The sequence below is a fragment of the Carassius carassius genome, chromosome 47 (assembly GCF_963082965.1).
Source record: "Carassius carassius chromosome 47, fCarCar2.1, whole genome shotgun sequence".
In the NCBI taxonomy this organism is placed as follows: Eukaryota; Metazoa; Chordata; class Actinopteri; order Cypriniformes; family Cyprinidae; genus Carassius; species Carassius carassius.
The window spans coordinates 125,001-145,000 of record NC_081801.1 but is presented as its reverse complement, the minus strand read 5'-3'; the positions used below and the strand labels follow the sequence as shown (position 1 = coordinate 145,000).

The window sequence follows — 20,000 nt, the reverse complement described above, 5'->3', positions numbered from 1 at the left end:
AATTAAGCAAGCGCTAAGTAGAAGTTTTGATTATCGGGGCATGTGGAAAAGCTGATTGTGCGTATGTTTATTTCAACCTCTTTGCTGTTACCAAGTAAGCAGCTATGTTCAGCAGTTCCTTCATCTTGGCTGAGCTTTCAACGTTGTTACGGGAAAGGATGAAGCTGAATGTTTAGTTCTTGTCACATGACCTGCGGTGCGCTTGCGGCATTCTGAAAGTTGAGATGTTTTTAACTCGATGCTGTTCGGACGCGCCTGGAAAAAACGGGACCGCGTCGCTCCGCGTGCGCATCGTGACCGCGTCGCTTCCATTATGAGCGCGCATACCGCGCGCCCACATTGGAAATAACGAACTTGAGCATGCAAAAGACGCGATAAGTGAACGCCCCCTAAGAACTGCGGTCTTCTACAGTACTTCAAATATGCCGTGGAGAATCACAGAAAGTGACCGAATTCAAGAACATTGTTGCAGCATCTCTCAAGCAACGAATAAACACCGCTAACTTGGAGAATACAGTGGAAACTCATCTTCTCGCGTCTGCCCTAGACCCTCGGCACAAACATCTCAGGTTTCTCGATGAAAACATGAGAGAATTAAGAAAAAAAACTTTATTTGAACATTATCAGAACATTTTCCTTGATGCAAGTGGTGCGGATGCAGCCGCCGTCACCAACGATGAAGAGGATGCAATAACAACTCGTAGGAAAAGGCTGGAAAAGGCTGAGCCAGTACTTCAGCGATGATTACAGAGAGTCCAGCCGAGACGAGTGGGAACAGTTCTTGCTGGAGCCATGTATTCCATGTATTCCACCAGATGAGGATCCCATTCAGTGGTGAAACTAAAACACGAAGCGCTTCACAAAACTTATTCGCTTAGCACACCGTTATTTGTGAGTCCCGACAACGTCTGTGCCATCAGAGCGCGTTTTCTCCGCGGCTGGCCTTATTGTTAACAGACTAAGGAGCCGACTTTCCCCCAATCATGTTTACATGCCGTATTTCTTAACAAGAACATTTGAAAGAATAGAAAAAAAAGCAAAAAAGATTTGCTGACAGTTTAAAAGTTAAGTGTACAATAGCCTAATTGCTGCAGGCTGCTTTACGTTTTTTCTTTGTTCACTTATTATTATTTTTTTGCTTTTAATCTGTACTTTTATTTGTTTGCACGCATTTGTAAAAGGTTTTCAGCTACAAAACACGATGTGTAATGTTCAAGCTTATTGTGTGTAAGCTTGTTCAAAATGACGAAAACAAATGTTGCTGAAAAATGTCTGACTCATTAAACTTAATTTAAATAAACGAATATTCGAATATTCTTTTTTTTGTGAGCTCAAATAGTCGAATGTGATATTTGTGGAAAACGCCCATCCCTAGTAAGTCAGTCTTGTATCTAGCAATGTACTACAACTGTTGGAACATGAAAACCCTTTCCAGGGATCTTTAATATGTAAATAATTGTATACTGTAAATATATGAAGGGAGGTTTTGGCAAAATCTCACCTGTAGAAAATCACTATGAAAAATACAAGATTAAGAATTTGACTGTGTTATTTAGAATTTTAATTAAAACACATTGGACCTTTTAACCCAGTCAGTGGAATTGTCAGACGGTCCCTTGGGTGCGGTAGCACGTCAATAATTTCTTCAGTTTCCATTTTCAGAATATACCTAGATTGTTTTTAACTCATTTTTTTATGTTAATATAAATTGGTTGCATATTGTTAAAACTAATCATGGTATTGATATCTTTGTGTGACTGTCGACTTTATAGACCAGTGGTAATGGAAATCAATTATAAAGAAAATGCAGCGCATTGGATTCTTTTTGATCCCATTTGCTTGCCTGCATATAGTTTGCATAATCCTCAATAAAATGTCTTCTGAGATCTGAGGTCTTATATCACAGTATTAATTGACTGAGAAGCGTTACTCGTCATTGGGGAATCCTGGAGTGTGACGTGAGGGGATCCCCAGTATTACAGCACAGCGACGCACAAGCCATGACACAAAGTTAGGCAAACTAAACAACCGAAAGCAATATGTGTCTTCCTTAGATGTAATGTTAGTTCTGTAATTCAGCGTTGGGTAAAACACCATAATAATCTCCTTTGAATGGATTGCCATTTTGAAATAAATTTAGTAGCAGAGCTACTGAAAGCGATTTTTTTTGTGCTGCAAATCCATTTATCCTTTGCTGAAATTTCCGCGTCTTCATGGAGAGAGCACGTCATTGTTGCTTAGCCTCAGGAGCGCTTCTGCCCGAGCACTTTGGAAAAAAGGAGAAAGCGGCGCACATAGCCTTTTCCACGCGTTATTAGGCGCGATATGTGAATGGCCCCTTATTCATTCATTAATTATTTTTTAAATAAATTAAATTATTTTATATATATAACATGCACTTTTTCTTGTTCCGTAACTTGCGTTCATATCCTCATCTGTCTGTATATAGTTTGCATCATCAGTAAGATGTGAGTTTGTTTTTAAATCGCTGTCACTGTTAGTGCGCTGAGCCACGTGTTTTCTTTTCTTTAACAGATTTCTGAGGGAAACCGCGTGAAACCTTGAGCGTTCGTTCATATTTTACATCTGCTTAACTGTCTATATAGTTTGCATAATCATCAATAAAATGTCTTCTGAGATCTGAGGTCTTATATCACAGTATTATTTGACTGAGAAGCATTACTCGTCATTGGGGAATTCTGGAGTGTGACGTGAGGGGATCCCCAGTATTACAGCACAGCGACTCACAAGCCATGACACAAAGTTAGGCAAACTAAACAACCGAAAGCAATATATGTCTTCCTTAGATGTAATGTTAGTTCTGTAATTCAGCGTTGGGTAAAACACCATAATAATCTCATTTGAATGCTGCTTACTTGGTCACAGAAAAGAGGTTGAAATAAACATACGCACAATCAGCTTTTCCACATGCCCCGATAATCAAAACTTCTACTTAGCGCTTGCTTAATTTCTGCAGATCAGTTTTTGTAACTGTATTACTTAATCCACCTGTTGCTTTGGCCTTATTTAACAGCTGCTTGCACCACCTGCTGGTGAGCGACTGACAGCAGATGGAGATCATGCCTCTGTGCTCTACTGCTATTCCTGCAGCTCCCGGATGTGAAAGGGACAATTATCTGCCGAATTTTAACCACTGAATTTGTGGAAGCGAATTTGGAAAGTGAAATAAAATGGACCGAAATTTGCCTGTTGAATATTATACATCGTATTTTTTAACCGATTTAATATTTTGGAAGTGAATTCTGGAACGTGAATATGAATTATTGATTTTTTTATTATGAAAAAGTGTGTGAAATATTTTTAATTGAAATATTCACAGCTTAAACGAACAACTATATTACATTTCAGGACCTAAAGATGCAAAACCCTGGAAATACAAGGCATTAAAATGCAAGAACTGTTAATTCAATGCATTATTTTTTCAGATAGTGCTATTCGGCATGCTTTTTTGTTTCAAAGACATAAGTCATTATTTTACTTCCATACACCTTTCTCAGAGCAACACAAAACCACACGATTAGAATTACATAATTTACATTCAACTGGACTTTTTTCCCAGCAGAAGCAGAAAACGTACTCGGTTACTAACGTAACCTCGGTTCCCTGAGATGAGGGAACGAGTACTGCGTAAGCTAGCTTACGCTATGGGAAAAGGTCCCCTTTTCTCGAGAATATGAAGCCAAAAATTATCCTTAATTTTTAAATAATGTAAAACGCAGTGCTGCAGCACAGCAGACCCAAGCGAAGCGGCTCGCGCGCTTATTGGCTGTGCTGCGGCAACTGCAGCAACCTATGGTGAGGCGGCGGAGAGTAACGAACCAATGGGGGCGCTTCGCGCCCATTGGACGTCAGAGCGCGCCAAAATAGGCGTGGCTGGAACTATATAAGCCACCGCTTCACCATAGGGATCAGGTTTTAAATCGACTGAAGCGATCACCCGGTCCGAGCACATAGCACGGCAGGTTACGCAGTACTCGTTCCCTCATCTCAGGGAACCGAGGTTACGTTAGTAACCGAGTACGTTCCCTTTCGAGAGTACTCTCGTACTGCGTAAGCTAGCTTACGCTATGGGAACACAATGTAAAACGCCGTGCGTGCTCGGGAACTTCGACCTGTCACAGCCCGAGGCGAGAGCTCGGGGCTTTATAGCAGGAGAAATCCCAGTCCCAACAGCCAACCTTAGTGAGCTTTATATAGGGAACGAAAAAAGGGGGACGTGATAAGGCTTAGCACGTCTATATAGAAAGTACCCTGGCCTGCAGGGCAGGGACTTGCAGATTATAGAATCTAATAAATGTGGACGGAGAGGCCCAGCCTGCCGCCGCACAGATATCATCCAGTGGTATCCCGCAGGACCACGCCCATGACGAGGCCATACCTCGGGTGGAATGGGCTCTGATGCCGAACGGGCAGTGAAGGCCCTTAGATTTGTAAGCCAGCGAGATAGTGTCTACTATCCATCGCGATAGGCTTTGCTTCGTGGTGGCGAGACCTCGGGTGCGCCCACCAAAGCATATGAAGAGCTGGTCCGACCTCCTGAATAAGGCGGAGCGCGCAATATAGGTTTTAAGAGCCCTGACGGGGCAGATGAAGCTCGCGTTGCTTTCGTCGCTTTGCGAGGAAAGGGCTGACAGCGAGATGACCTGCGCTCTGAACGGTGTTGAGAGCACCTTGGGGACATAGCCGTGTCTTGGTCTGAGAATGACTCTGGAGTCATTAGGCCCAAACTCGAGACAGTCAGCGCTTACAGATAGCGCATGTAAATCCCCCACTCGCTTGACTGAGGCCAGAGCCAGTAGAAAAGCGGTTTTGAACGAAAGAAGCTTCATATCGACAGACTGAAGCGGTTCAAAAGGGGGGCCCTTTAAGGCCTCTAGGACCGTAGACAGGTCCCAGGAAGGGATTGAAGGGGGTCGGGGAGGGTTCATCCGACGAGCTCCCTTAAGGAAACGAATGACCAGTTCGTCTTTTCCCAGTGATAGGCCGGCCACCGGAGCATGAGAAGCTGCAATGGCTGCCACATACACTTTGAGCGTAGACGGGGATCTGCCCGCATCTAAACGCTCCTGTAGGAAGGAGAGTATCTCCGTCACGTCACATAAGTGAGGGTCTAGGTTCCGTGTCCCGCACCAGGTGGAGAACACTGACCATTTCTGCGCGTATAGGCGCCTGGTTGAGGGCGCTCTGGCTTCCGTAATGGTCTTTAACACTCCCTCAGGGAGGTTCCCGGGTACCCGTTGAGGGGCCATACATGAAGGGCCCAAAGTTCGGGGTGGGGATGCCAGAGCGCGCCCTTCAGCTGCGTGAGGAGATCTTTCCGCAGCGGTATTGGCCATGGGGCTGTACTGGACAGCTGCATCAGCTCGGAGAACCAAGGTTGGGTCGTCCAGAGTGGGGCTACTAGCAGCATAGCACATCTGCTCTTCCTGACCCGATCGATGACCTGCGGTAGCATCGCGACCGGTGGGAAGGCATAAAGCGGGCGTCTGGGCCAATCGAGGGCCAGCGCGTCCCTGCTCTTTGAAAAATATATTGGGCAATGAGCGTTGTCTTCTGAGGCGAAGAGGTCGACCTCTGCCCTGCCGAAGATGCTCCACATCAACTGAACCGTCTGTGGGTGAAGAGACCACTCCCCAGGGGGAACATTCGCCCTGGAAAGCATGTCCGGGCCCCGGTTCAGGATGCCAGGTACATGCGCTGCCTTTAGCGAGCGCAGATTGTAATGTGCCCATGTCAGAAGACGCTCGGTCAGGGTGTGCAAGGTTTCTGACCTGACACCACCCTGGCGATTTATGTAGGCCACCACTGACATGCTGTCTGATCTGACCAGAACGTGGTGGCCCTTTAAAAATGGGAGGAAAGCTTTCAGGGATAGTTCGACCGCTATCATCTCCAGACAGTTTATGTGTAACAGTCGGTCCGGGCTCGACCAGAGGCCGGAGGCAGACCTGCCCTCGTACAGGGCGCCCCAACCGAGGTTGGATGCATCTGTCGAGACTACTTTCCATTTCGAGACAGCGCCCGTGCTTACGCCTAACTGATACCAGTTGGCTATTTTCCAAGGGGCCAGAGCTGTGATGCAGCCGTGGGTCACCCTGATGCGCGCGCGGCCGGAAATCCAGGCGCGCGCTGGAACACGGTCTCTCAGCCAGCGCTGTAGTGGGCGCATGCGCAGCAGGCCCAGTTTGAGAACCGCAGAGGCTGATGCCATCAGACCTAGCATTTCCTGAAATCGTTTGAGCGGGTAAAGAGACCCGGCTTTGAACGACACGGCTAAATGCTGAATAGTAAGAGCGCGCTGTGACGTCAGACGCGCTGTACATGTCACAGAGTCTATGTTTATCCCCAAAAAGGAAATCCTCTGGCTGGGAGACAGAGCGCTCTTGACAGTGTTGATCGTGAGACCCAGGCATTCTAAATGGCTGAGGATCCAGGATCTGTGTGTCGTCAGTAGTTCCTCGGAATGGGCTAAAACTAGCCAGTCGTCGAGGTAGTTCAATACTCGCACTCCCCGCATGCTCAGGGGTGCGAGAGCGGCATCCATGCACCGTGTAAACGTACGGGGCGCTACGGAGAGGCCGAATGGAAGAACCATGTACTGATAAGTCTGCCCCTCGAAGGCGAATCTCAAGAATGGCCTGTGATGGGGTGCTATTTGAATGTGAAAGTAAGCGTCTTTCAGATCCACTGAGAAAAACCAATCCCTCGGGCGAATTTGCGCGAGTATTTGTTTGGTAGTTAACATTTTGAACGATCGCGTCATAAGCGCTTTGTTCAAACGTCTGAGATCTAGGATGGGTCTGAGACCGCCATCCTTTTTTGGTACGAGGAAGTAGCGGCTGTAAAAGCCTGACTCGCGCTGCGCAGGGGGGACAGTTTCTATCGCCCCTTTTGCAAGAAGGTTTATCAGTTCGGCGCGAAGGACGTGTGTCATTTCGCTTTTCACTTTCGTTTCGACCACGGCGCGAAAACGCGGCGGTCTGCGAGCGAACTGGAGCGAGTAACCTCGTTTTATTATATTCAAAACCCAATTTGATATGCCGGGGATGGCCTGCCATGCAGCGGCTCGTGCGGCTATGGGTTGAATGTGCTTCGGGCACTGGCCGCCTGTTATGAGGGGACCAGTAGCTCGAGTATGCTGTGCTTGTGACACTGTGGTGACAGCGCTTATTTGTAGGGTTGCGCACTGAGAAGTGGGCACGCGCGCTACATTTAGAGCACCTCCGGCGCGAGCGGGAAGGTGGGCATGAAAGGAGACCCGAGTGAGTCTTTGTGACACTTGGGGGAGTGTGTATACATGTAGGGGTGCGTACTGTGTAGTGGGCACACTGCCTACATAGAAAAAGCTCTTTTTGTGCTTTATTGAGGTCGCCGTGAAAACGGCGTTTGTGTGCAGGCGTGCGTGCATTGTAACAGGCTCGTTTACTGCAGTATAGACATCTCCAACCGCCTTTAGTGAGGGGATTGGAGGAAGCATGTGAGGTTTCTTGTGTGGTGGTCCGGCCGCAGCGGGACTTAACCACGGTCTTTTCAGCCCGAAGGTCAGGAGGGCTTCGGAGGCTCGGGGTTCAGCACAATCCTGGGCCGAGGTCCCCGTCTCTCTGGCGGTTTGCGGCTCGTAGAGCGAGAGCGGTGCTGGGTTTTGGTCGCTGGGCGAGACTGTAAGTCTGGCTGCGATGGCTTCGAGGTCTGAGGGGGCGGCGCATTTCTACGGCGTCCCGCAGCAGAGCTAGAGCGTTTCGGCAGGAAGTGTCTCATTGCCTGTGACGTTTTCTGAGCCTCAGTGAAGCGTTCAGCGAAACCCTTAACCGACTGGCAAAAGAGGCCGGAAGGCGAGATAGGAGAGTCAAGAAAGGCGGATTTGTCGGCGTCTTTCATCTCCGTGAGCGTGAGCCAGAGGTGTCGCTCTAAAACAGCGAGGCTTGCCATGCTTCGGCCGATCGCTTGTGCTGTGGTCTTTGTCGCACGCAGGGCTAGATCAGTAGCGCTGCGGAGATCTTTAAAGTCATAGGTCTCTGGGGCAGACTCGTCCAGGTTACGGAGAAGTCTGGCCTGAAAAACCTGCAGCACAGCCATGGTGTGTAGAGCCGAAGCAGCTTGACCAGCGGAGGTGTAAGCTCGGCCAGCGAGAGCTGAGGTGGTGCGGCACGGCTTGGATGGATGCACAGGCTTCGACCGCCATCCAGCGGCTGAGGGCGGGCAGAGGTGTGCAGCAATAGCCTCCTCGAGAGGGGGGAGGCTCTCGTAACCGTGGTCTCGGGCGCCGTCGACAGAGGAGAGCGCTGACGAGACAGAAGTCTTCAAGCGTGCGGAGAATGGGGCTTTCCACGACTTCGTGAGTTCATTGTGAACTTCCGGGAAGAAGGGGGCGTTTCTTTGCGGAGGGGCCGAAGGGCGCCCCTGCAGGAACCATTCGTCCAGCCTGCTTTTAGCGGGCTCGTCTGGAGGAGACCAGTCGAGCTGAAGGTCGCTGACAGCCCTTGTAAGCACGCGAGTAAGCTCCGCGTCGATATCGGCGCGTTGTCCGGTGCAGCTGGGTGCTGTAGAGGGGGGGGGTTCCGCAATGGAGCCCGACCATTCCTCACTACTGGACGCGGCAAGAGAAAGGCTGTCATGTCTGTCCTCTTCCGCCTCAGGCGCTCCGAAGGAGAAGGGGGCGCTGGTGAGCAGGGACTGGCGCTGCTCGTCCACGAAGAGGACAGGCGAAGGAGAGAGAGCGGGCGAGGCACGCGGGGAGTGTTCCGGCGTGAGCTCGCGTGTAGCAGTATGCTCAGGCATTCTCTGATCGCGGCGTTTCTTACGCGGCACTTGAGAGAGAAGAGGCGGAGCGGGTGGAGCATCGTGGCTGGTTTGAGCTAATCGAGCCCACAGGGTCGATATAGCCATGTCGTCGCACTCAGGGCAGCCGCCCTTGAAGAGTGCGCTCTCAGCATGCTCGCGGCCCAGGCAGGAGACACAGATGATGTGGCGGTCCTCGCTGGGCAGAGGGCCTCGGCAGGAAGCGCAGGCCCGAGGCATTTGAAACAACGCCTCGAATTCTGGAGGAAAAAAGTGTGATGCAGTGGCAAACACACTAGCTTTGAAAAGGATATAGTCACGCCGGATGGCGCAGCAGGAAGCGAGTGCTGAAGGCGGCGTCGAGATGAAGCACGAGCCGGCGTCCTCAGATCTGCGTTGCAGTGCTATCCCGCTGAGAGGCTTTTCGACGGCGTGTAGAGGCTTCTCCGGAGAAGACAGCGAAGTGCAGGTGAGATCGCTGAAGGAGATGAAATCTGATCCCTATGGTGAAGCGGTGGCTTATATAGTTCCAGCCACGCCTATTTTGGCGCGCTCTGACGTCCAATGGGCGCGAAGCGCCCCCATTGGTTCGTTACTCTCCGCCGCCTCACCATAGGTTGCTGCAGTTGCCGCAGCACAGCCAATAAGCGCGCGAGCCGCTTCGCTTGGGTCTGCTGTGCTGCAGCACTGCGTTTTACATTATTTAAAAATTAAGGATAATTTTTGGCTTCATATTCTCGAGAAAAGGGGATCTTTTCCCATAGCGTAAGCTAGCTTACGCAGTACGAGAGTACTCTCGAAAGGGAACAGGAATGAGTGAGTGTTTGCTCCACTGGTCAAACCTCAGAAAATGGTACGAACCCCCGCCCCCCCCCGTCGCTGACGTGCCTGTAGTTGATGTTGCGTCGCGAGCTGACGTCCCAGCTCTGGATGGCTGCCCACATCTTGTCCATGACATGTGACCTGCTGGGCTCCTCCATGGTCCAGACGTCCGACCCGTCGAACATGATGTGTGCCAGGACTCCACAGGCATTATAGGACACCTCGATGCCGTCCGCTTTACTGTCCAGCAGCTCACTGCGAGCAGAGCCACGGTGTTAGACTCACACCTGAACACTGAGCCAATGACACGCAGAGAAACACTTCACACCTGAACACTGTGATGAACTGCTTGGTCAGCAGCTGCGGCCTCAGCGCCTTCACTTCAGCCACATTACCCAGCAGCCCCAGCATGTTACGGTGCAGCTCCTGCTTATCAGGAAACTCCTGCGAGAGAGCAGATATCAAACACATGAGGGAGGAGCAGAGATTCTGCTGACAATCAGTCATTATTCAGGCTGTGTACAATATATACACTGGAACTGTGATGAACAGACCTTCAGACACTCCAGGAAGAGATTCATGCCATTACACTCCAGGAACATCTGACAGTTATCAGGCGTCTCGTCTGTGATGTTCCAGAGCGCACTCCACGAGAACTCCATCACCTGATCACACTGAACACACACACACGTTAAACCAGAAAAACACATTCTCAGTACCAGAAATAAAATCAGCTGAGATAAAATAAGAAATATCTAAACAAACATGTTTTCATGACTTGAAATAAAATGACACAAAAAATTTTTTTCCAACTTCTTTATTTATGAGTCAGATTCAGTAACGAATTGATGATGAGTCAGATTCAGTGACAAATCAGTCAGATTCAGTGACATTTTCGGCGATCAGTCAGATTCAGTGACGAATTGATGATGAGTCAGATTCAGTGACATCAGTCAGATTCAGTGACAAATTGGTGATGAGTCAGTACTATGGAAGTAAAATAATGACTTATGTCTTTGAAACAAAAAAGCATGTCTGAAAAAATAATGCATTGAATTAACAGTACTTGCATTTTAATGCCTTGTATTTCCAGGGCTTGCATCTTTAGGTCCTGAAATGTAATATAGTTGTTCGTTTAAGCTGTGAATATTTCAATTAAAAATATTTGACACACTTTTTCATAATTAAAAAATCAATAATTCATATTCACGTTCCAGAATTCACTTCCAAAATATTAAATCGGTTAAAAAATACGATGTATAATATTCAACAGGCAAATTTCGGTCCCGAAATCGTGACCGCGTCGCTTCCATTATGAGCGCGCATACCGCGCGCCCACATTGGAAATAACGAACTTGAGCATGCAAAAGACGCGATAAGTGAACGCCCCCTAAGAACTGCGGTCTTCTACAGTACTTCAAATATGCCGTGGAGAATCACAGAAAGTGACCGAATTCAAGAACATTGTTGCAGCATCTCTCATGCAACGAATAAACACCGCTAACTTGGAGAATACAGTGGAAACTCATCTTCTCGCGTCTGCCCTAGACCCTCGGCACAAACATCTCAGGTTTCTCGATGAAAACATGAGAGAATTAAGAAAAAAAACTTTATTTGAACATTATCAGAACATTTTCCTTGATGCAAGTGGTGCGGATGCAGCCGCCGTCACCAACGATGAAGAGGATGCAATAACAACTCGTAGGAAAAGGCTGGCAAAGGCTGAGCCAGTACTTCAGCGATGATTACAGAGAGTCCAGCCGAGACGAGTGGGAACAGTTCTTGCTGGAGCCATGTATTCCATGTATTCCACCAGATGAGGATCCCATTCAGTGGTGAAACGAAAACACGAAGCGCTTCACAAAACTTATTCGCTTAGCACACCGTTATTTGTGAGTCCCGTCTACGTCTGTGCCATCAGAGCGCGTTTTCTCCGCGGCTGGCCTTATTGTTAACAGACTAAGGAGCCGACTTTCCCCCAATCATGTTTACATGCCGTATTTCTTAACAAGAACATTTGAAAGAATAGAAAAAAAAGCAAAAAAGATTTGCTGACAGTTTAAAAGTTAAGTGTACAATAGCCTAATTGCTGCAGGCTGCTTTACGTTTTTTCTTTGTTCACTTATTATTATTTTTTTGCTTTTAATCTGTACTTTTATTTGTTTGCACGCATTTGTAAAAGGTTTTCAGCTACAAAACACGATGTGTAATGTTCAAGCTTATTGTGTGTAAGCTTGTTCAAAATGACGAAAACAAATGTTGCTGAAAAATGTCTGACTCATTAAACTTAATTTAAATAAACGAATATTCGAATATTCTTTTTTTTGTGAGCTCAAATAGTCGAATGTGATATTTGTGGAAAACGCCCATCCCTAGTAAGTCAGTCTTGTATCTAGCAATGTACTACAACTGTTGGAACATGAAAACCCTTTCCAGGGATCTTTAATATGTAAATAATTGTATACTGTAAATATATGAAGGGAGGTTTTGGCAAAATCTCACCTGTAGAAAATCACTATGAAAAATACAAGATTAAGAATTTGACTGTGTTATTTAGAATTTTAATTAAAACACATTGGACCTTTTAACCCAGTCAGTGGAATTGTCAGACGGTCCCTTGGGTGCGGTAGCACGTCAATAATTTCTTCAGTTTCCATTTTCAGAATATACCTAGATTGTTTTTAACTCATTTTTTATGTTAATATAAATTGGTTGCATATTGTTAAAACTAATCATGGTATTGATATCTTTGTGTGACTGTCGACTTTATAGACCAGTGGTAATGGAAATCAATTATAAAGAAATGTAATTTTATTAATAAGATTCGGGAGGAGCGCGTCAGATACTTAGCCTAACCAACACAGGTGGACCATAATCAAGTAATCAATCCCATAGTATAAATATCGCTGACTTACCTCTATCCACTGACGGTTTATCAGCATCCCTCCTCCACCCCATCTCCTCACTTCAAGTTCACTTTATAAATAGACGGGGAAGGGGGGGTACTCTAGGTTCGGGCCATTCCCGAGCTCGGAGCCCTTCCCCGGACAGCACGCCAAATACGCATTCCATACCTCAGCTAATTATATGTAAGCGTGAACTATTGAAAATGCAGCGCATTGGATTCTTTTTGATCCCATTTGCTTGCCTGTATATAGTTTGCATAATCCTCAATAAAATCTATTCTGAGATCTGAGGTCTTATATCACAGTATTAATTGACTGAGAAGTGTTACTCGTCATTGGGGAATCCTGGAGTGTGACGTGAGGGGATCCCCAGTATTACAGCACAGCGACTCACAAGCCATGACACAAAGTTAGGCAAACTAAACAACCGAAAGCAATATGTGTCTTCCTTAGATGTAGGGTTAGTTCTGTAATTCAGCGTTGGGTAAAACACCATAATAATCTCCTTTGAATGCTGCTTACTTGGTCACAGCAAAGAGGTTGAAATAAACATACGCACAATCAGCTTTTCCACATGCCCCGATAATCAAAACTTCTACTTAGCGCTTGCTTAATTTCTGCAGATCAGTTTTTGTAACTGTATTACTTAATCCACCTGTTGCTTTGGCCTTATTTAACAGCTGCTTGCACCACCTGCTGGTGAGCGACTGACAGTAGATAGAGATCATATCTCTGTGCTCTACTGCTATTCCTGCAGCTCCCGGATGTGAAAGGGCGAATTATCTGCCGAATTTTAACCACTGAATTTGTGGAAGCGAATTTGGAAAGTGAAATAAAACGGACCGAAATTTGCCTGTTGAATATTATACATCGTATTTTTAACCGATTTAATATTTTGGAAGTGAATTCTGGAACGTGAATATGAATTATTGATTTTTTAATTATGAAAAGGTGTGTGAAATATTTTTAATTGAAATATTCACAGCTTAAATGAACAACTATATAAAATTTCAAGACCTAACAATGCAAGCCCTGGAAATTCAAGGCATTAAAATGCAAGTACTGTTAATTCAATGCATTATTTTTCAGTTAGTGCTATTCAGCATGCTTTTTTGTTTCAAAGACATAAGTCATTATTTTGCTTCCATACAGTACCTCTCACCATTTTTTAAAAAAGCAAGCCAAGAATGTAATAAAGGCTTTTTAATTTTTTCACTGAGATATTTGAGTGCCTTGGAGTTCTTGTCTTCAGAGATTTATTATCCCACAACCAAAGAGCACCAAGACTTTATACCCCATGCAGCACTTTTGTTTTTGCATTACTTTGAAGATTCAGTGACAAATCAGTCAGATTCAATGACATTTTCGGCGATAAATCAGAGTCAGTGACAAATCAGTCAGATTCCGTGACGAATTTATGATGAGTCAGATTCAGTGACAAATCAGTCAGATTCAGTGACGAATTGGTGATGAGTCAGATTCAGTGACGAATTGGTGATGAGTCAGATTCAGTGACGAATTGGTGATGAGTCAGATTCAGTGACATCAGTCAGATTCAGTGACAAATTGGTGATGAGTCAGATTCAGTGACATCAGTCAGATTCAGTGACAAATTGGTGATGAGTCAGTACCTCTCACCATTTTTTAAAAAAGCAAGCCAAGAATGTAATAAAGGCTTTTTAATTTTTTCACTGAGATATTCGAGTGCCTTGGAGTTCCTATCTTCAGAGATTTATTATCCCACAACCAAAGAGCACCGAGACTTTATACCCCATGCAGCACTTTTGTTTTTGCATTACTTTGAAGATTCAGTGACAAATCAGTCAGATTCAATGACATTTTCGGCGATAAATCAGATTCAGTGACAAATCAGTCAGATTCCGTGACGAATTTATGATGAGTCAGATTCAGTGACAAATCAGTCAGATTCAGTGACATTTTCGGCGATAAGGTCAGATTCAGTGACAAATCAGTCAGATTCCATGACGAATTGGTGAATAGTCAGATTCAGTGACAAATTGGTGATGAGTCAGATTCAGTAACGAATTGATGATGAGTCAGATTCAGTGACAAATCAGTCAGATTCAGTGACATTTTCGGCGATAAGGTCAGATTCAGTGACAAATCAGTCAGATTCTGTGACGAATCATTCAGATTCCGTGACGAATTGGTGATGTGTCAGATTCAGTGACAAATCAGTCAGATTCAGTGACATTTTTGGCGATGAGTCAGATTCAGTGATGAATTGATGATGAGTCAGATTCAGTGACGAATTGATGATGAGTCAGATTCAGTGATGAATTGATGATGAGTCAGATTCAGTGACAAATCAGTCAGATTCAGTGAAAAAATCAGTCAGAATCAGTGACAAATATTTCAGATTCAGTGATGAATTGGCGATGAGTCCGATTCAGTGACGAACTGGTGATGAGTCAGATTCAGTGACAAATCAGTCAGATTCAGAGACAAATTGGTGATGAGTCAGATTCAGTGACAAATCAGTCAGATTCAGTGACAAATCAGTCAGATTCAGTGACAAATCAGTCAGATGCAGTGACGAATTAGTGATGAGTCAGATTCAATGACAAATCAGTCAGATTCAGTGATGAATTGGTGAGGAGTCAGATTCAGTGACGAATTGGTGAGGAGTCAGATTCAGTGACAAATCAGTCAGATTCAGTGACATTTTCGGCGATCAGTCAGATTCAGTGAAGAATTGGTGATGAGTCATATTCAGTTACAAATCAGTTAGATTCAGTGACAAATCAGTTAGATTCAGTGACAAATGAGTCCGATTCAGTGACGAACTGGTGATGAGTCAGATTCAGTGACAAATCAGTCAGATTCAGAGACAAATTGGTGATGAGTCAGATTCAGTGACAAATCAGTCAGATTCAGTGACAAATCAGTCAGATTCAGTGACAAATCAGTCAGATGCAGTGACGAATTAGTGTTGAGTCAGATTCAATGACAAATCAGTCAGATTCCATGACGAATTGGTGAGGAGTCAGATTCAGTGACGAATTGGTGATGAGTCAGATTCAGTGACAAATCAATCAGAATAAGTAACGAATTGGTGATTAGTCAGATTCAGTGACGAATTGGTGAGGAGTCAGATTCAGTGACAAATCAGTTAGATTCAGTGACAAATCAGTCAGATTCAGTAACGAATTGGTGATGAGCCAGATTCAGTGACAAATCAATCAGATTAAGTAACGAATTGGTGATGAGTCAGATTCAGTGACGAATTGGTGATAAGTCAGATTCAGTGACAAATCAGTCAGATTCAGTGACAAATCAGTCAGATTCAGTGACGAATTGGTGAGGAGTCAGATTCAGTGACGAATTGGTGATGAGTCAGATTCAGTGACAAATCAGTCAGATTCAGTGACGAATTGGTGATGAGTCAGATTCAATGACAAATCAGTCAGATTCCATGACGAATTGGTGAGGAGTCAGATTCAGTGACGAATTGGTGATGAGTCAGATTCAGTGACAAATCAATCAGAATAAGTAACGAATTGGTGATGAGTCAGATTCAGTGACGAATTGGTGAGGAGTCAGATTCAGTGACGAATCAGTTAGATTCAGTGACAAATCAGTCAGATTCAGTAACGAATTGGTGATGAGCCAGATTCAGTGACAAATCAATCAGATTAAGTAACGAATTGGTGATGAGTCAGATTCAGTGACGAATTGGTGATAAGTCAGATTCAGTGACAAATCAGTCAGATTCAGTGACAAATCAGTCAGATTCAGTGACGAATTGGTGAGGAGTCAGATTCAGTGACGAATTGGTGAGGAGTCAGATTCAGTGACAAATCAGTTAGATTCAGTGACATTTTCGGCGATCAGTCAGATTCAGTGACAAATTAGTGATGAGTCATATTCAGTGACAAATCAGTCAGATTCAGTGACAAATCAGTCAGATTCAGTGACAAATTGGTGATGAGTCAGATTCAGTGACAAATCAATCAGATTAAGTAACGAATTGGTGATGAGTCAGATTCAGTGACGAATTGGTGAGGAGTCAGATTCAGTGACAAATCAGTTAGATTCAGTGACATTTTCGGCGATCAGTCAGATTCAGTGACAAATTAGTGATGAGTCATATTCAGTGACAAATCAGTCAGATTCAGTGACAAATCAGTCAGATTCAGTGACAAATTGGTGATGAGTCAGATTCAGTGACGAATTGATGATGAGTCAGATTGAGTGACAAATCAGTCAGATTCAGTGACAAATTGGTGATGAGTCAGATTCAGTGACAAATCAGTCAGATTCAGTGACAAATCAGTCAGATTCAGTGACAAATTGGTGATGAGTCAGATTCAGTGACGAATTGATGATGAGTCAGATTCAGTGACAAATCAGTCAGATTCAGTGTCAAATCAGTCAGATTCAGTGACATTTTCGGCGATCAGTCAGATTCAGTAACGAATTGGTGATGAGTCATATTCAGTTACAAATCAGTTAGATTCAGTGACAAATCAGTTAGATTCAGTGACAAATCAGTCAGATTCAGTAACGAATTGGTGATGAGTCAGATTCAGTGACAAATCAGTCAGATTCAGTGACGAATTGGTGATGAGTCAGATTCAATGACAAATCAGTCAGATTCAATGACGAATTGGTGAGGAGTCAGATTCAGTGACGAATTGGTGATGAGTCAGATTCAGTGACAAATCAATCAGATTAAGTAACGAATTGGTGATGAGTCAGATTAAGTGACGAATTGGTGAGGAGTCAGATTCAGTGACAAATCAGTTAGATTCAGTGACAAATCAGTCAGATTCAGTAACGAATTGGTGATGAGCCAGATTCAGTGAAAAATCAATCAGATTAAGTAACGAATTGGTGATGAGTCAGATTCAGTGACAAATCAGTCAGATTCAGTGACAAATCAGTCAGATTCAGTGACGAATTGGTGAGGAGTCAGATTCAGTGACGAATTGGTGATGAGTCAGATTCAGTGACAAATCAATCAGATTAAGTAACGAATTGGTGATGAGTCAGATTCAGTGACGAATTGGTGAGGAGTCAGATTCAGTGACAAATCAGTTAGATTCAGTGACATTTTCGGCGATCAGTCAGATTCAGTGACAAATTAGTGATGAGTCATATTCAGTGACAAATCAGTCAGATTCAGTGACAAATCAGTCAGATTCAGTGACAAATTGGTGATGAGTCAGATTCAGTGACGAATTGATGATGAGTCAGATTGAGTGACAAATCAGTCAGATTCAGTGACAAATTGGTGATGAGTCAGATTCAGTGACAAATCAGTCAGATTCAGTGACAAATTGGTGATGAGTCAGATTCAGTGACGAATTGATGATGAGTCAGATTCAGTGACAAATCAGTCAGATTCAGTGACGAATTGATGATGAGTCAGATTCAGTGACAAATCAGTCAGATTCAGTGAAAAAATCAGTCAGATTCAGTGACGAATTGGTGATGAGTCAGATTCAGTGACGAATCAGCGATGAGTCAGATTCAGTGACGAATCAGTCAGATTCAGTGACAAATCGGCGATGAGTCAGATTCAGTGACGAATTGGTGATGAGTCAGATTCAATGACAAATCAGTCAGATTCAGTGATTAATTGGTGAGGAGTCAGATTCAGTGTAGAATTGGTGATGAGTCAGATTCAGTGACGAATTGGTGAGGAGTCAGATTCAGTGACAAATCAGTCAGATTCAGTGACGTATTGATGATGAATCAGATTCAATGACAAATCAGTCAGATTCAGTGATTAATTGGTGAGGAATCAGATTCAGTGAAGAATTGGTGAGGAGTCAGATTCAGTGACGAATTGGTGAGGAGTCAGATTCAGTGTCAAATCAGTCAGATTCAGTGACATTTTCGGCGATCAGTCAGATTCAGTGACGAATTGGTGGTGAGTCATTTTCAGTTACAAATCAGTCAGATTCAGTGACAAATCAGTCAGATTCAGTGACAAATTGGTGAGGAGTCAGATTCAGTGACAAATCAGTCAGATTCAGTGACGAATTGGTGAGGAGTCAGATTCAGTGACGAATTGGTGATGGGTCAGATTCAGTGACAAATCAATCAGATTAAGTAACGAATTGGTGATGAGTCAGATTCAGTGACGAATTGGTGAGGAGTCAGATTCAGTGACAAATCAGTCAGATTCATTGACATTTTCGGCGATCAGTCAGATTCAGTGACGAATTGGTGATGAGTCAGATTCAGTGACATCAGTCAGATTCAGTGACAAATTGGTGATGAGTCAGATTCAGTGACGAATTGGTGATGAGTCAGATTCAGTGACAAATCAATCAGATTCAGTGACAAATCAGTCAGATTCAGTGACAAATTGGTGATGAGTCATATTCAGTGACAAATCAATCAGATTCAGTGACAAATCAGTCAGATTCAGTGACGAATTGGTGAGGAGTCAGATTCCGTGACGAATCGGCGATGAGTCAGGTTCAGTGATGAATTGTTGAGGAGTAAGATTTAGTAACGGATCGGTGAGGAGTCAGATTCAGTGATGAATCGGCGATGAGTCAGATTCAGTGATGAATCGGCGAGGAGTCAGATTCAGTGACGAACCAGCGAGGAGTCAGATTCAGTGATGAATCGGTGACAAATCAGTCAGATTCAGTGACGAATCAGTGATGAGTCAGATTCAGTGACGAATCGGTGACAAATCAGTCAGATTCAGTGACGAATCAGTGATGAGTCAGATTCAGTGACGAATCGGTGACAAATCAGTCAGATTCAGTGACGAATCAGTGAGGAGTCAGATTCAGTGACGAATCGGTGACAAATCAGTCAGATTCAGTGACGAATCAGTGATGAGTCAGATTCAGTGACGAATCGGTGACAAATCAGTCAGATTCAGTGACGAATCGGCGAGGAGTCAGATTTAGTGAGGACTCACCATTCTGTCCTGCAGCTTCTTCTGGATCAGATTCAGCATCGTCTGTGACGAGACAAATCAAACTATTAGATGGACGCAGATTCTACACGTTACATGCTAACAATCTAATGCTACTCCCATTAAAAACAACATGAATAAGAAACTGGCGCATACATAGAAATACAATTTTTGGGTGAACTATCACTTTATAAATGCAGCACTTTATAGATTTCAAATGCTAAGTGTACCAGAGCAAACATCTAAACTTCACAGAAACGCAGAGCTCAATGAGGAGCACACCACCTTGACGAATCCCATCTTGCCGACGGCTTCTTTGTGGTCGTTGTCGACCTGACAGACGAGAGCGTTACACAGATGGACGGCGATGCGCTGGATGGACTCGTCCTGACGCGCCGGCTCCAGGATCTTCAGCAGCAGCAGATTGACTCTGTGATACTGGAACTCCAGCTCCTCAGGAATACTGAAGTTACAGAGCGTCAGACAGCAGTTCCTCTGGACCTGCACACACACACACACACACACACACACAGAGTCTGAGTGACATGTTTTTATCATGCATTGCT

At 44.7% G+C, this 20,000-nt stretch overlaps 1 protein-coding gene and 1 long non-coding RNA gene across 2 annotated transcripts in view; both read right to left on the bottom strand.

Moving 5' to 3' along the window:
• Positions 1-3,594, bottom strand: part of LOC132130594 (uncharacterized) — a 4,233-nt gene extending 639 nt beyond the window's left edge. Inside the window, exon 1 of the long non-coding RNA XR_009428742.1 lies at positions 3,510-3,594. This is a non-coding gene — a long non-coding RNA (uncharacterized LOC132130594). The remainder of the gene's footprint in view (positions 1-3,509) is intronic.
• The window catches only part of zer1 (zyg-11 related, cell cycle regulator), a 31,675-nt gene that overhangs the window by 5,271 nt on the left and 6,404 nt on the right, over positions 1-20,000 (bottom strand). Inside the window, exons 9-13 of the mRNA XM_059542426.1 lie at positions 19,720-19,935; positions 19,438-19,479; positions 10,176-10,295; positions 9,950-10,065; positions 9,688-9,876 (exon numbers count right to left, since the gene is read on the bottom strand). Coding sequence (XP_059398409.1) covers positions 9,688-9,876; positions 9,950-10,065; positions 10,176-10,295; positions 19,438-19,479; positions 19,720-19,935 — 683 coding nt within the window. The remainder of the gene's footprint in view (positions 1-9,687; positions 9,877-9,949; positions 10,066-10,175; positions 10,296-19,437; positions 19,480-19,719; positions 19,936-20,000) is intronic.